Genomic DNA, 16,857 nt, shown 5'->3' with positions numbered 1-16,857 from the left:
AATCCACTCAGATATAGAGTAAGCTGGGAACATGGCAGCAGATCTGACAGATGATTCTGAGCCATTAGTGAAGACAGGCAAGAAGTCAGAGTATTCAGCAGAGTGAGCAGCATAGTTGTTGGTAAACAGAAGGTGGGGTGGTGGCCTTAACCCAGTTTTTAATAGAAAAGTTGCATGGTGGTATTTGAGCATGCTAGGATGGAAGTAGTTGCCTTGATGACTCAGAAACATTATCTATCATGCCGCTCAATTCTCTTAGTATGTCTTGGACAAAAATATAAAGGGATGGTTAACAGCCACATGGAGTGTTCTGGCAGGAATTTTAGTTTAAAGATGTACTGCAATGACAAGTGCTTTTGTCAAAGAAACAAGGACAGTTCAGTTGCTTTGATATACAGGGTGTCTCAAAAATATTGGTACAAACGTTTAGGAAGGTAGGTAACATCTAAAGGAATGTGAATCACATAGGAACCCATAACCGGAAACATCACCGTAAGTCAGTACACGGCGCTGTTCATCAGTTCGCGAGAGGGAAAATTTCTGGTTTACTCATTCATGCAGTAGTCAGTTGCTGCACGAAGAGCACGCATCGATATACAAATTGTGAGCTGGCAGACATGCACCTAGTGTATGGATTAGCAGAGGGGCTCACATGGTGTGTGCCCCCATGCGGCACAACATCGCTTCGCAATAAATGTGTGGGCAGGTATGGTCGGTGACAGCTTAGTCGGCCCATACCTGTTACCATCCCGCATGAACTCCACTAAATATCGGATCTTTCTTGAACAAGTTCTACCAGGGTTACATGACGATGTTCCAGCAAATGTAAGATGCAACATTTGGTTTCAACATGACGGGGGCGCCTGCCCATTATGGAGGTGTGTTCGTGACCATTTGAACAGGTGTTTTGGGCGTCGATGGATTGGCTGGGGTGGACCAGTTGCCTGGCCCCCACGCTCACCTGATTTGTCGAGCCTTGATTTCTTTCTGTGGGGGGCCCCTCAAATCTATCACGCATGAATTGCCTGTGGAGACGGAGATGGATCTCGTGGCGAGACTCATCTGTGCTGCTGCTACTGTCAAAGATACTCCAGGTGTGTTCGACTGTGTCCGCCAATCCATGCTGCGTCGGTGTCACGCATGCATCGCGTCTCATGGTGAAACCTTCAAGCATCTGTTGTAACATCATGAAATGCATCCATCTCTTACTCCATTGTTAATATTATGTCAAATAAATGTTTGCCACTAATTACTGTCTTGTGTCATTTCTGCTTCTTGTGCCTCTGCTACTACTTTCCCGTGACGTTTCCGGTTATGGGTTCCTATGCAATTCATATTCCTTTAGATGTTACCTACCTGAATAATTATACCTACTACCTAAAATGAATGGCATACTGTAATGGTTTGACCATTACAGTATGCTGTATCTAGCCGATGCATACACTTGGGACCCATAATCTAGTTTAGAACACACAGGGAATGATAGAGTTTAAGTAATGTGCAATTATCTGCACCCCACTTATTGGAGGATATGGCCCATAGCAAATACACACCAATCATGCACTTTGTACATAGTTGACAGATGTGTCACAGAAAAGTAAATTTGTTATCAAATATAAGTCCCAGGAATTCTTTCGATGACCCTCAATGTTGCTGAAGTCATCAACAAAGAGAGCACTGTTTACAGTTGGAGGAAATTGTTCAGTAATAGAATTGACTTTGATAGCAAAAAATGTAACATTTAGAACTGATCCTTGTGGAACTCCCTCCTCTTGGCAAAATGGTAGGCAGATTTTTGGATTCTTTCCTGGCTTCAGGAATGCAGTGATGATTGCCTTAAGCCAGGAGCCTGAAAACTCCTCATCAAGATGGACTCTGTTATAGAGACAGAGCAAGTTACCCATACATTCTGATGAAAGATGTTTAATCATCTAGTAATGGATGTGTGGCTCAACAGCACTCATCTTGGATAGATGAAAGCACCTCTTTCAGTTCCCACTTGCTGGTTTTCAGATTTTTATTGGAGGGCCAGAAACTGTGGGGGTGAAGTGTTTCTGGCAGACACGTTAGCAAATGTCTCCATATTCACAATTGCAGTTAGACATGCAATTATATCGATTATATTCCAATCAATGAAGGCTGTGATGTGTATCTGCCTTTCATTTTCTGGATTTTGTCCCAGATTACTTTGGGCTGAGCAGCTTGGATGATGGAAGATTCCAAACAGATCCAAGATTCCTTCCGATTCTGAAGTCATTCCAGTCAGCCTGATAAAATTTTCTCTGTGGTATACTCAACAGTAGACATGGTGTCCAATTGCAAAGGGCGGATATCAGGGGGAAGCGATCACTACCATAACGGTTTTCTTCAACCTCCCATGTACAAACAGGGATGTGAGCAGAGAGAAAGAGAGAGAGATCAGGCAGTAAATGCATAGGTAGGCACATGGAGAAAACTATTAGCGACCACATTTAACAGGGCAAGATCATTATTTTCAAGAATATGGTCTACAACAGCAATTCAACTTTTTTTTTTTTAAATACTTGTACCATCAAAACCAAAATTGAAAAAGTTCAGTACCACTCATTAAACTATGAATTTGTATTAAGAAGAAAAGGCAAGAATAAGGCTATGTTAGAAATATTTTTATTTCATTTTAATACAAAAATTGAACAAACTAAATAAATATTAAACAAAATACAAAATAAACTATAAAATACTTAACATGGTGATTTAATTGTAATCAATAACAATTAAATTCAATAAATCGGGAGAAGTTGAACAAAATTTAACAAAAATAATTGACTTAATGTGACACTTGAGCTTGTTTGACAGTAATTAGTTTCTTTTTATCTGGTTCTATATTACTTAATTTCAAACATAAATCTGGCTCCAAAGTGAATCTTGTTCTACATTTGTTTTTTTAATACAGCATAAAAGAAAACCCTGTTTCACATAAATGTCAAACAAAACGGCATTAAAAATTTTTATTGCTCCTTCCGAAATTTCTTTAAAATCTTTCTTATGCTTAATCGAAAAGTTGATTAAAGTGTTGTTTTTGAAATTCATTAAATATCTGTTACAAGAAATTTCTAAAAGTAGCTCTTTTTCTTCAGAAAAAAGATATTCTGGTACATAATCTGAAGAAAATGGATTCCTGATCCAGTTTTATTTTTCATAATCTTCTGGGAAATACAATTTGAAATTATGTATTAACTGAAAACAATGACTTTATTTAATTCATGTCTCAATGTTAAATTATTTTCTCCAAAAAAATTTTCTAAAGTTGGTAGGAAACTTAAGATCTTTCTATCCGTCTTTGATGATTAACTCAAGTTTTTTTATTGTTGCATTTATTTTGTCACTAACAGTGAAAACAGTCACATCTGGTCCTTGTAAAGTTTAATTCAGATCATTAAGTCTTCCAAAAATATCAGCTAAATATGCTAATCTAGCCAACCATTATTCATCAAAGAAAGTATTTTAATTCACATTTTGAATTGCAAAGGAAAACTCGCATTTTCGATTAAATTAAAAAAAAAAAAACGATTTAAAACTTTACCTCTGGACAAACATCTAACTTTGCTATGCAGTAATAGTTTTTCATGGTCACTCCCCATCTCTTGGCATAAAATTTTGAACATTTGCAAATTTAGTGCACAGGATTTAAAAAAATTAACAATCTTAACTGACTGATCGAAAACAGTTTTCAGTTCTCCTGGTATTGCTTTTGCAAACAAGGCTTCACTGTGAATACTGCAGTGAGTGAACTTAGCTTCAGAAGAAGCTTCTTTATTGTAGCTACAACATTGCTGTTAAAGCCAGAGCTCCATCAGTATACATGCCAATGCAATTCTTCCAAAGAATATTGTGTTCTGTCATAAAATTGTCCAATTTTTTAAATATTTCATTTGCAGTCATTTTACTAAATACTTACACAGACCATTTCTAAATCCTCAATGCTGCACGGTAACTTACTAAAGTAACAATGCATACTGACAGCAACACTGCCATGTAAGCGAGCTTTCTGGGAAGGAATAGAAAACAATGCGAGATAAGACTGTCGTGATTTTAAGTTTACTGAGAAATATATAGCTATCCACTTGGAGATTGATAAAAATATTTGAAAATCAACACACTTTGTGAACTCCTATTAGATTGAAAAAAAGATAGATAAAACATGTAATCATTTACCTTTAGAGGGGGACATTTTTAATGTTTTATTTTTCATAATTTCATAAATTAAAAAAAAAAAAAAAAAAAACAAAACTCAACCATCCTTGTCATCTACAAGGATGGCAAATCTTTTTCCACATACCATCAGTTGAGAAATGCTGCTCTACAATTTGAGCTCTCCCAGTCACATCTGCACTATCCCAAAGAGTACAATATCCATTAGGATCCCCCTTGTATAAGAAAAAGGGGGAGGCAATTGCTTAATGAGATCATTAAGGTCTGCTTAGTAGATGTCATTCCCAGGTGGTAAACAGATGGAACAAATAGTTACAAGGAACTCTACTGTAATGCGAGTTACTACCGCTTCTATACTGGAGATAAGTGGCACAGCTTAAAAAGGGGTATGGTCATCTACAAGGATGGCAACTCCTTTGGGGAACAGGGCCATCCCTGATTCTGCCCTTCTGGATAATTGAACAATTATGCAAGGAAGGGTTCTCATTTACCTTTAAAATAAGTCTCCTGCAGGAAAAAGCAATTGCATTAGCAACTAAGGCCATATTGCTCCGGGATATGCGGTGGTCATTCCCTGACCTTTCTGCATCCTCCGTATTTGGTGGTGACGGGCCAATACTTTTAATCCGGTCTAATCAAGAAGCGTGTGTTACGCACTGCTGCTCCTTCCCACCTGGCTATGGAGGTGCCTGCAAGAAAAAGCAAGTTGGCTCATACTTACACAGGAAGGATTTGATGTTACCACCATTTCTATGAAATCCACAGCAATTCCACTGTAAGAATTTAAATGTTACCATTGCTGGATCTGTCTGCGGACTTCTGAAGGGCTGAGGGCTGTTTTCTCAGATTTCGGTTTATCTTTTTTGGCAGGGGCAGGCCGTCCTGAGGGTGCACTGCACCCGGGTGCCAACATTTAAGGGGCACCTGAAACTTAACATACACACATCAAGAAAATTTTAAAGGGGACAGAAATTTTCAATTGGCACCCGAGCACCAAATTGCGATTGGCACTCAGGTTCAACATACCCTAGGAACGCCCCTGCTTTTTTGGGGGACATATGGATGCTGTCCAGCATCCACCTCCTTCACTTTTACACTTGTTTTTGTGACTGAAGTTTTTGAATTTTAGTTTTTGAATTTTTCTCTTTTCACTGCTAGCATACTCGAGAATATGCAGGGTGCTCTCTCTCTCTCTCTCTCTCTCTCTCTCTCTCTCGCAATCTGTACAAATTGGCTTGGAAATCTGAACATTTCTTGCTCTCAGCGTCTTTGGCACCACATCAAGACAAGACAGAGAAGCCATGAGAGGCTGTACTTTTTGGAATTTAAAAGATCTCAGTGGATTTGGAATGTAAATCCTTACTTAAATAGCCTGTCTTGAGGGAAACTGGAGTCCATGGGGATGTTGAATGGAAGGATAAGAACTCATGCAGGAATGATATTCCCATCCTTGCACATCAATATTCGCTTGATAGTTGTCACACTTTGATCTTTAAATTCAGAGCAGATCTCTTATTCAGAGACACAAAAAAGATCTCACTATGATAATGCACCACATGAGGAGTTCAGAGTTTTATGGAGAATTATAATGACAAGTAATTCCCCTGTTGATGTGGCCTCCAGAACATACTGGGCATGTTTGGCACATGATGCGTCAACTAAAAGATCTCCAGATCACAGCCTTTTCACAGATTTTGGGGATCCTGTCAATACTTTTAATTCTTTCTGGATGAAGAAGGGTGACATTTTCCTGATTGCCTGCTCTCCAGTTGAATTGAAGAATGAGGAAAAAAGTGGTGACATTGGGTTGTATCCTCAGTTCTAGGTCTTTTTGAGGAAGTATTGTCAGTATCAACTGAATGATTAGGCTGGTTGGTTGGTTGTTGGGTTTTATTTGCACATTAGCAACTAAGGCTATAATGTGCCAAAACCAGGTGTTTTATAAAAATTTAAACTTTCACTGACCTAATTATTTAGGTCACCATGTCAAAATGATTAGGCAGGGACCTTTTTGAAGCCCCAGAAGAAGAAGAGGGATTTAAATTGCTCATAAGAATAAAATAAAGTTTCTGATGCCCTAAACACCTCACCCACCACAGAGCCTTAAACAGGGATGCCCATTCATGAACTAGTAGGTAGTGTATGCAAATGGGACACCAAGTTCGCTTAGAACATCATATCCACACTTCCAAGAAGCCTTAACCCTGTCCCAGGACCAAAGGGAAGGAGACCTATTGAAATGTAGTTGCCTGCAGCAGTAAGAACCACCTGCTGATTGATCCCAGTTGGGCTGGTCCAAACTTCCCATCTTGTCAAACCAGGAGCCAAAGTGGTGTATAAGGGTTGGGCCCATCACCTACCAGGATCTCTCTTGACAAGTTTCCACAGGTTGTGCATGGCTGCACACACACCAGTTTCCAATGACATAACCCCAGAACCAAGGTATGGCCAATGGATCCCGGTGATGCTAATCTGTTATCCCTGGCAGCATCACTTGAAGGCCCCCCCATCACATACAGGTGCCCATGTCGAGGGGGCTTGGTTGAGAATCATTTGCTCTGGAGTATCAGCTACAGGGTTATTAGAAGTGGCAGCTGTATCAAAATGTCCAATATAATCCTTAAAGAAACAAGCCCTCCTACTTGAATTTAATGAGAAATTCAAAAGTCACATTGGCAGCATTATATCAGAACAGTTACAAGCCTCTACTAGTATCTTCAACAGGTCTAGCACTCCTGATACTACAGTTTTGGTAACTCGATTATGAAGAAAATTATACCAGTAAATACAATGTCCAAAATTGAGTACACTGTATAACATATGTCTGAAAATAAAGTGAAATTACACATTATGTGAAAAACAAGTTTAACATGTTTAGCTGACCTTGTCAAGTTCTGCACATGAAAGGAAGTCCTTTGAAGACAGAAAACTGGTAAGACTTTGTCCTTGCTGTGGTATAGGAAAAAAACATTCAGTTGGCACTACAATACGGCTATCTAGAAAAGGAAAAATGATTTACACAGTCAAGTACAGCAACATGCTAATAGTTTTACAATGAATTTTAATAAAGTGAATTACACATAACTATGAAAAATAAATAAGTGAAGTTTTATTTCCCCATCTAAGAATTCCACTCGGAGAAGAGAAAATAAATTTGCACTCATGATTATCAGCAAGATGCTTCTACGTAGAGCATGATAATTCAATGATATTATTCTCCATGTATGAAATCTGAAGGCAAAATCAATAGCAAATTGGCATGCTGATCATTGGGTCATACCACAACTATCCATATCTATTTCAAGTTAGTAGCTGCACAAACCAGACAGAGCAAGAGTGTTTCAGTAATACAATAACTGCAAATATAGCAAGAGTTATAGTAAATATCATAAAGACTAATGAATCAATCAATAAGAAACACACAAAAAATACTGAACATGCAATTCCTTAATTAGATATATAAAATTACACAGGGAACATATTTCAATCATTTGATATGAAGTCTTTACATACTAATGTTCACTCATAGAAAGTGTCATCTGCTGTGGCAGCTAATCTTAACAATGACGGTTTAGCTTTATAAATAAAATTAATAGCTAATGACATTTGATTATAGATATTATTTTAACCTACATCTATAATGACATAATATATCAAGGTGCAAATCACAGGAAACACATTGTGCCATGTGGCTGAGATCTTTTTAATTAATGGAAAATGAGAAAGGATTTATTCTTAAGTGCCATTTCTTTCAATTAAAATACTAACAATGTAATTCAAAGCAGAAACACCCAAAATAACTGATAGCATTCTCAATGAGTTGAATAACACTGATGAAAGTTTAGAAAACACATATGAGATAACAGTATTAGAAAAATGGTGAAAGGAAACAAGTTTATATGGCATGCCCACCCTCCCAAAAGCTTTTTAGCCACTTCAATTGCATATTCCTTCAAATACATGTATATATATTTTTTTAATGAAAAGCCAAAAACATAAAAGATATATGAACCTGCAATACTTAATACTGCGTACTGCTTGAATGCTGAAAAGACAGAAGATACTTCCGACAGACTTGAATTTTTGTAGATTGAAGTCTTCAAGAAATAAATGTGAAGAAGGTTTCTCTAGAAAAGGGAAGTAGAAGAGATAAGAGGAAAAGTTGGTTCTGTAAGTTTGCAGTTGGACAGTGAATGGATGCTGGCTGTTTGAAGCATGTGTTTGGAAGAAAATGGGAGATTAAGGATGCCAATTCAGAAAAAAAAAGGAGTCAAGCAGAAGAATTAGAATGTATACTATGCGACAGAGTGGAGAAAGCTAATGACAACATTAATTTATTACTGGATATTCTTTTAAACTTATAAGAGATGGGTCATTAATTAACCTGAGAAAGGTTTTAGCGGCACTGCCCCAGATATGGGAACAGTATTCCGTGATAGAGCAAATTTGAGATTTCTACAGTGAGTTGTTGTTTAGAAGAAAACTAAACAAATATTGCTTATACCGAGAGAGAGAGAGAGAGAGAGAGAGAGAGATCAGAAGTCAGGTTAATCCCTACTAGAGATGTGTGATGTATAGAAATCTCAGTGTCAAAGATTAAAAAAAAAAAAAAAAAAAAGAAGCATTAAACTTAACTAAGTTTTCTTTACCCCAGTGGAGAATCACCTGGAGATCAGCATTAAAGCTGGTGGATATTCAAGAAGTTGAGGCTGTTTGTGCAGATCAAGAATTCTCAAACTGGAAGGTGGAATTGTAGTGTGCTACCATCAAAAAAACTAGTCAGTGGATTTCAGAGAGTAAAATCTGAAATCCACCTGATACAGAGAGTAAAAGAATGAGACAAGGAACTGAACCTCTGGGCACACACTAATGTTAGTGAAGGAATTATCACCCTTGGCGAGCATTCAGAGAGAAAACTGGATACACAATTTAGGAAAAAGTTGGCAGACCAATCAGATTCATCCCCTTCCTTTTAGAGTTTATATAAGTATAGAAATCCTTGCTGTGTTTCTTAGCATCCTTTGCCAAATATTTCTTGTAATCTGCCTTTGCTTGCCTGACGTCCTTTTTGTGACTTGATTACAGCCTTGATTAAGCCTATGGCAGATATAAGCTAGTCTGTAATCAAGTCACAAAGCAGGTTAGGAAGGTGAAGGCAGATTACAAGAAACATCATCAGTTGATCCCACTGTACAGAATTTAAAAACTGTCTGAGACCACTGTAGTCACGTTTACGGAAGCAAAAACCCTTTCCTTTACCCATGATAGTAATTATATCTTTAAGTAAATCCCACATCAGACACAGAAGTCTATGGCAGATATAAGCTAGTCTGTAATCAAGTCACAAAGGAGGATAGGCAGGCGAAGGCAAATTACAAGAAATCTTTGGCAAAGGATGCTAAGAAAAACAGCAAGGATTTCTTTACTCATACAAACTCTAAAAGGAAGGGGATGAATCTGATTGGTCCACTTGATATCGATAGTTTAACTGTTGATGATCCCGCTCAGATAGCAAACAAACTGAATGAGTATTTGGCATCTACATTCACACATGGAGTTATTAAGGTTTGAAAATGCCAGAAGGTTATCAAATTGTAGCAGGGTGCTTAATGATTTTGTAATAACTGAGAACAAAGTAGAGCAGAAATTGCTGAAGTTAAACATAAGAAAGGCACCTGGGGTGGATGGGATCTATCCACTTATATTAAAGGAGACAGCAAAGGAAGTTTGTTTTTTGTTATTTGGTTTTTAAGAGCATTAGCAACTAAGGCCACATTGCTTCGGGGATATGCTGTGGTCATTCCCTGACCTTTCCGCATCCTCAGTATTTGGTGGTCATGGGCTCGAACCACAGTCTAATCAAGAAGTGTGTGCTACACACTGCTGCTCCTGCCCACCTGGGCTACGGAGGCACCTGCAAAGGAAGTAAGCAAACCCTTGGTCATAATTATGAGAGCATCCTTGGATTCAGGGGAGGTCCCTACGGACTAGAGATGTGCAAATGTATCCCCAATTCACAAAGGGGGATCGAAGGGTGACAAATCGAAGGGTGACAAATGACATGAGTAATTACAGGCCAGTTAGTTTAACTTCTGTTCCGGGTAAAATAATGGAGTCATTGGTTAAAGATGCATCTAGACATGATCTAGACATGACTGCAGCAATAATTCAGACACACCATGGGTTTGTTAAGGGAAAGTCTGTCTGACAAATCTGATTGGATATTATGATGTGGTTACAAAGGAATTGGATGCAAAAAATAATTTTGATATCATATACTTAGATTTCAGGAAAGCTTTTGATACTGTTGCACATGGAAGACTACTGTACAAGTTGGAGCAGAATGGTATTAAGGGTAAGTTGCTACAATGGATAAAAGGACAGTTGAGTGGGAGAAGACAGAGGGGTGGTAATCAATGGGTGCTGCTCTTCGTGGACTAATGTTATTAGTGAAGTCCTACAGGGTTCGATGTTGGGTCCACTGTTTTGTATATTTATCAATGATACTGATGAAGGTATATAAGGCTTAGTGTCAAAGTTTACAGATGATACAAAGGTTGGCAGGGTTGTTAATGACAGTAATGGCAGTGTGCTACTGCAACAGGATTTAGAAAATTTGGGCAGATGGGCTGAGAAGTGGCAACTGAAGTTTAACATTCACAAATGCAAAGTAATGCATATGGGTAGAAGTAACCCCAGACAAACGTAAAAAACCGTGTGGTATTAAACTCAAGGTGGTAGAAAATGAAAGACCTGGGAGTAATTGTGCAGTAAGATATGAAGTTTTCTGAGCAATGCAGACAGGCTCCCAGGGCAGGTCATGGGATTTTGTCAATGATATATAGGATCGTTGTTGTTGTTTGATTTTTAGGAGCATTAGCAACTAAGGCCATATTGCTCCGGGAATATGCGGTGGTCATTCCCTGACCTTTCCGCATCCTCCGTATTTGGTGGTGACGGGCTCGAACCCCGGTCTAATCAAGAAGCGTGTGCTATGCAGTGTTGCTCCTTCCCACCTGGCTACGGAGGCGCCAATGATATATAGGAATTTTGATAGCAGGGAAAAGGAGGTGACTGTCCCTCTGTATAAGGCAATGGTCAGGCCATGCCTTGAGTACTGCATACAGGTCTGGAGACCTCATTTTAGGACGGATGTAGATTTGCTTGAGCATGTACAGAGAACGGCAACAAGACTGGTGAGGGAAATGAAGGGATCCTCTTACCAAGAGAGGTTTAAGTTCTGCAAATTGCAGCAGCTGGAGACTAGGCACCTGCGAGGTATTCTGATTGAGGTGTATAAGGCCTTCAATGGGTTTAGCACGCTGAATTCTGATGGGATTCTTCCACTTGTTCAGATTACGAATCTAAGGGGGCATAAATTCAAATTGAGGAAGGAAAGATGTAGAATAGATGTGCGGAAATTTGCCTTTAGCCAGCGAGTGATTAATTGCTGGAACAAACTTCCACCTGTCGCTGTGGAAGTTGATAGGTTAAATAAATTTAAGGAGGAATTGGACAAACATTTAGAGGGAATTGTTTTGTAAATTTTTTTTTTTGGCTGATGCTGCATAAGCTCATAAACTTGCTTTTTTGCATTACATGCCACTACTACCACCATAAGTTGAGAGCTTATTTAAGACTTTTATGTCAAACAATCAAAATCTTAATATCTTAAAACATAATCAAAACCCTTTTCAGGAACTGGCTGGAAATAAGCAAATTCTAAACAAAAAAGGAAAAATTCAAGTGGAATAAAAAAGTGAAAAAAAAAAAAAAAAAAAAGCAGGACTGAACAGGAGCCAGTTCGGGAGCACAGGTCTAAAACAAATGAGAAATATCCTTGAAACCTGTAGCTTCCTGTCATCATGATTTCTGAGAATTCTCCTAAATATCTTTCTAATGGAAGACCATGAGCGGCACTGAGTGGAGTATGTGTGATGGGGGTTTAATGGTGCATGAGCTGCTGGGGCTATAGTGTGCCTCAGAGTGGAGTATGTTGGACATGAGAGTAGTTGGTTTACCAAGATTGCCAATATAAGAGTTAGAAGAAAAAATATACTAGGAAGTCAGCTTTATCTTTAGCTGAGGGCAAAACAGAACCATCAGTCAGTAACAGAGTTTTGATGGACAGAAGTTTTGGCCAACAGCCCTGGCAAGACATCAGGATGCTTGACTACCATTTGGATGGGAAACACGTTTGCTCTTATTATTATCCTGTTCAAAATAGTTTTGACTGACTAATAACTGCTTTACAATTGTTGTTGTGAGCTTGGGTAAGCAGAAAATGAACCTGGAGTTTTGGATGCAAGCTAATTGCAATAAGCAACACTTTTATCTTGAACAGGTTTGGCCCACTTATCAGAAAAAACCAAAGTTTATAAAGGGACAAGATTGTAGGATGGAATGCAGAATAAAAGATTATCTTTTACCATACAAGAATATTTTCATTGACATGACCTGAACAAACATTGGGATCAGGAGATTTAAAATAGTAATCCAACCAAGGAAATGAAGAATATAAATTATTCAGCTCATCGCATTAGGCAATCTTGTATTGCCATTCAGTACAAGGGTGAGAATGGAAATAAGAGAGAGAGAGAGAGAGAGAGAGAGAGAGAGAGAGAGAGAGAGAGAGAGAGAGAGAGAGAGAGAGAGAAAAGACCATTACCAAGTTGTGATCAGAAGTGCCTAGGAAACCACAAACACTGACCATGTAACACTGACCACTTTGAAAAAAAATCAAGAATGTTAGACATGTGATTAGGATTGTTTGGTTATTCTAAGTCATTTGTCATTTAAGTTAACCAGTGAACTAGATGCCACCTGTGCTTTTGCACATATGCCACCTAGAGCTCATCTGCTTATATGTTCTTAACCAGAAGAGTGTCAGTTGGTTATTTAAATAATAAACAGACTATCACTTTTTTGGTGAACTTAAACATATGAAAATAAGAGATTTACTAGTGAGTTGAACTTTGGCCTTGTGGGGAGGGTGGGGACATAACATCCCACACCACCAATTACCATTCCTGCCACAAGGACGTAGGTCACTATTATCTTTGCTCACACAAGTCATAACAACATAGCCTATTTGGTTAATCACATCTAAGATATTTAACATTAATGGGCATTCACATTACTTAAGATCACAGAAGTCCTCAGGATCCAACAAAACTATGTTGGACATCACATAATTGTTTTACACTAATAGACCATCACATTATAATGATCTCCAAAATGTCTGCAGTCCAGCTGGACCATTATGCAAAGTCGGGAATCCCCAAACAACAGTCAGTCTTTGAAAGATCTAACTGAGGTATTCTGAGTAGGTAAAGTAACAAAACAAACTGTGTGTGGTCACTGGTAATGGCAAAAGCCTTGGCATCTCAACCAGTGGGGGTGTGCGTGTGAAACTAGGAACCTGAAGTCAATTGGAGTTGTAAACATTAAAGTCACCAAGGAAAATTAGACTGGAGAAGGTGGAGTTTCAAAGAAAGAGAAGTCAAAGGATGAACAATAGAAGCAGATGAATTTTAAAAATTGGAGCAGAGGGATTTAAACCAGAGATCAAAAAGAGGAGATTCTAAATTAAGAAGTACGGACAAGGAATATCAGATGGGAATTATGCACAAATATCACTTTGAAGCAAAGGGAATCGTACAGTGAATAGCTAAGGCAACTGAGATGAGTAGTATAATTGAGATTGGGATAAGCGAGTCTGTCAAAAAAAAAAAAAAAGTGGGACTTAACAGATACTGTAAGCGGACATGGATATCTCTGAGATTAGAACTGAGACCACATATATTTTTGATATGAATGAGGAAGTTTTTGGGAGCTTTGGTTCTTTTCACTGATAAGTTTGTTTTATTATTCTTGACTATTCATGATGCATTCAATAGATAGCTCCTTGACGTAACATGGCCTCAAAAATGGCCCCTCCCTCATACACACTTCTCGGGTCCCCTTCATTCACTACCTGTTTCTGATCTCTATTCCTCTTTTTGATCTGGCTGCCTGTTAGAATACAGGCAGCCAGATTATACACTAGCTGATCTAGCTGCCTCCTTAGAGCATTACCAACAGGCTAATTCCAGTGGAGTATCTAGCAGTGAGCCAGCAAATACACTTTTAGAAGTCTACTCTCGAAATGCAAGGAACACTGAATCTTGCCCCAATGCCTACATAACCTCATAAGATATCGCTAGTATTACATAATAGAAGTGAAGGGAGTTGCTGGAGCTTATCTCTGGAGACTAAACATGAGTTTCACCACTTCACACCTTCAATAAGCAGAGTGATGGCGAAGCAAACAATGAGTCATCTAGCACCTAATACAGCCTAGTGACAAAGGGATGACATTTCTCTTGTGTGATATGGCTGCCACACATCCCCTCACTCACATTAGTTCACACTAGGTGTAATGTTTCATGCCTTGCATATGGGTTATATACCAAGGGTTACTAATAGTCCCACTAACATGAAGGTACAAACAGAGAATATGGCTATTCCAGAACAACTGGATCTCACCAAAATTCAGTCCACTTGATTCACAAATAAGACTGAATTATCTGTTCCATCATAATTTTAGTCTCCCAGGAAAAAAGCCCTAGCCTATCATACCTGGAACAATATCAATGACAGGTGTCAGGAACCAAATGGTATAAATTTTTCTTTAAATTTTTTCAGTCTATCCATTTGAACCAACTGCATTCAAAACAAAGGTACAACAATCAGTTAATATCATGAGTATTAGTAGAAACAAATGATGCAGGGAAGCATGCTTATATGGCATCAGCCAACACACACGCACAAGTCCATCCCCTCTAATAATTTTTGAACTACCCACCTCCATAACTCCAGATTGCTCCAGTGAGCAATCATTCTCTGGCTGAAAGCAAATTTTTGCCCATCTATCCTATAATCATCCTTTTTCAATTTAAATTGACATCTCCATGTGTGTCATCTGAGCAAGAGCTATCTTTAAGATGGCTCTCAAGCAAGGTAGGCTCATGAGCTCTTGAGCAAGATGCCGTCTGAATTTATGAATAATTCGCTCAATCCATTTAAGGCCTTAAACACTTCAATCATGTCTCCTCACAGGTGCCCAGTTTCCAGACGTTTGTTGCTCTTCTTTGTGCCTGTTCCAGCAGATTCATATCCTTCCTAAAATGAAGTTTCAGGACCTGTATGAAGTACTCAAGATGCAGGCTAATCACTGCCTTATACAACAGAATCACCTCCTTGCACCTGGTGGAAAAATTCTTGTATATCATTGATAGAACTTCGTAAGCTATCCTAGCAGTCTGTCTATGCTACTCAGAGAACTTCGTGTCAGACTGTATAATTACCCCAGATCTTAGTGTTTCTCCACTAGTTTATAAGATATCTGTATGGTGACCTTGAGTGTGGCACCAACGAAATGGTATGCTATGAGATAATTGCTCTTCATATGCAGTAACTTGCATTTTTCTATGTTAAACCTCAATTGCCACTTCTCAGCTCATCTGGCTAATTTTTTTAGCTCTTGTTGTAGCATTATACCCCGATTTCTTTCACAACCCACCCTACTATCCTTCATATCATTTGCAATATCTGACATTAGTCTTCTCTTCATATGCCGTCATCAATATTGCTAATAAATATCGAAAATAAGAAAGGATCCAGCACTCAACCCTGAGGAAGTCCACTAATGTTAGTCCAAGAAGAGCAGTGCCCACTGATAAATACTATGAATAAAGGGAAGCCTGAGTGCAGAAGACCATTTCCGACAGTGGTGAATTTATAGAACTGATCCCAGCCCTATCCATCTCGGATGATCAAGTCATGGCCTCGTTCGATGTAGTGTCCCTATTTACTTCCATCCCTGTTGAGCTTGCCATCCTTGCACCAAGGAACTTTTGGATAGTGATCAGTCCCTTAGCAACAGAACCCAACTAACTTCAGATGATATTTCTACCGCTCTCAGACTGTGCTTAACTGGTGGCACAATCACTGTTCAATGACTCCATTTACCATCAGGTGCACGGCACGGTCATGGGTTCCCCAGTTAGTTCAGTCACAGCAAACATCACAATGGAAGAATTGTAGAGTCGTGTGTTTACGAATATACCAGATCCCATTACCTTTTGGTGTTGCTACATGGATGATGTGTTTGTAGTTATTTCCAGAGATTCAGACAACCGACTCGGATACCACCTTAACTCTCTATTACCCTTCATAAAATTCACTATTGAACTAGAGTCGGGCAATACCCTACCATACTTGGACACCCTGGTCCGACGTGAGGGCACACACACACCTGTGCACAACAGTCTATCACAAACCAATGTGTACTGGCCATTTACCAACTACTGGTTAGCACACACGCGCAGCCATTGTCCAGGCACTACGTGGGCTTTGTTAATTCATGCCTGGACCCACTCTAGTTCTACAGATGAGAGAGATGCACCGAGATTGCTAGGGTTAAGACAGATCTTACAAGATGTGACTATCCCACCAGTACCCTAGATAGGTGCGACCTACAAGCCCATGACTGCGCAGCAACCAACAGGACCATTCAAGGTAATGACTCTGCCACAAGTGCCTTTATCACATAGTACCCAAACCTTTCACATCAGGTTTCTAGGTTCCTGAAATCTCATTGGATAAAATGCGCACAGCTCCCAG

General features: G+C 38.9%; 1 protein-coding gene across 1 annotated transcript in view; it reads right to left on the bottom strand.

Moving 5' to 3' along the window:
- Positions 1-16,857, bottom strand: part of Rubicon (run domain Beclin-1-interacting and cysteine-rich domain-containing protein rubicon) — a 289,246-nt gene that overhangs the window by 211,457 nt on the left and 60,932 nt on the right. The window contains exon 6 of the mRNA XM_090376184.1: positions 7,075-7,187. Within this exon, the coding sequence (XP_090232310.1) occupies positions 7,075-7,187 (113 nt within the window). The remainder of the gene's footprint in view (positions 1-7,074; positions 7,188-16,857) is intronic.

This window comes from Mastigoproctus giganteus, chromosome 6, assembly GCF_048544385.1.
Source record: "Mastigoproctus giganteus isolate SK-2022 chromosome 6, ASM4854438v1, whole genome shotgun sequence".
In the NCBI taxonomy this organism is placed as follows: domain Eukaryota; kingdom Metazoa; phylum Arthropoda; class Arachnida; order Uropygi; family Thelyphonidae; genus Mastigoproctus; species Mastigoproctus giganteus.
The sequence above is the reverse complement of the archived record's forward strand: the minus strand, read 5'-3'. Positions and strand labels throughout refer to the sequence as shown.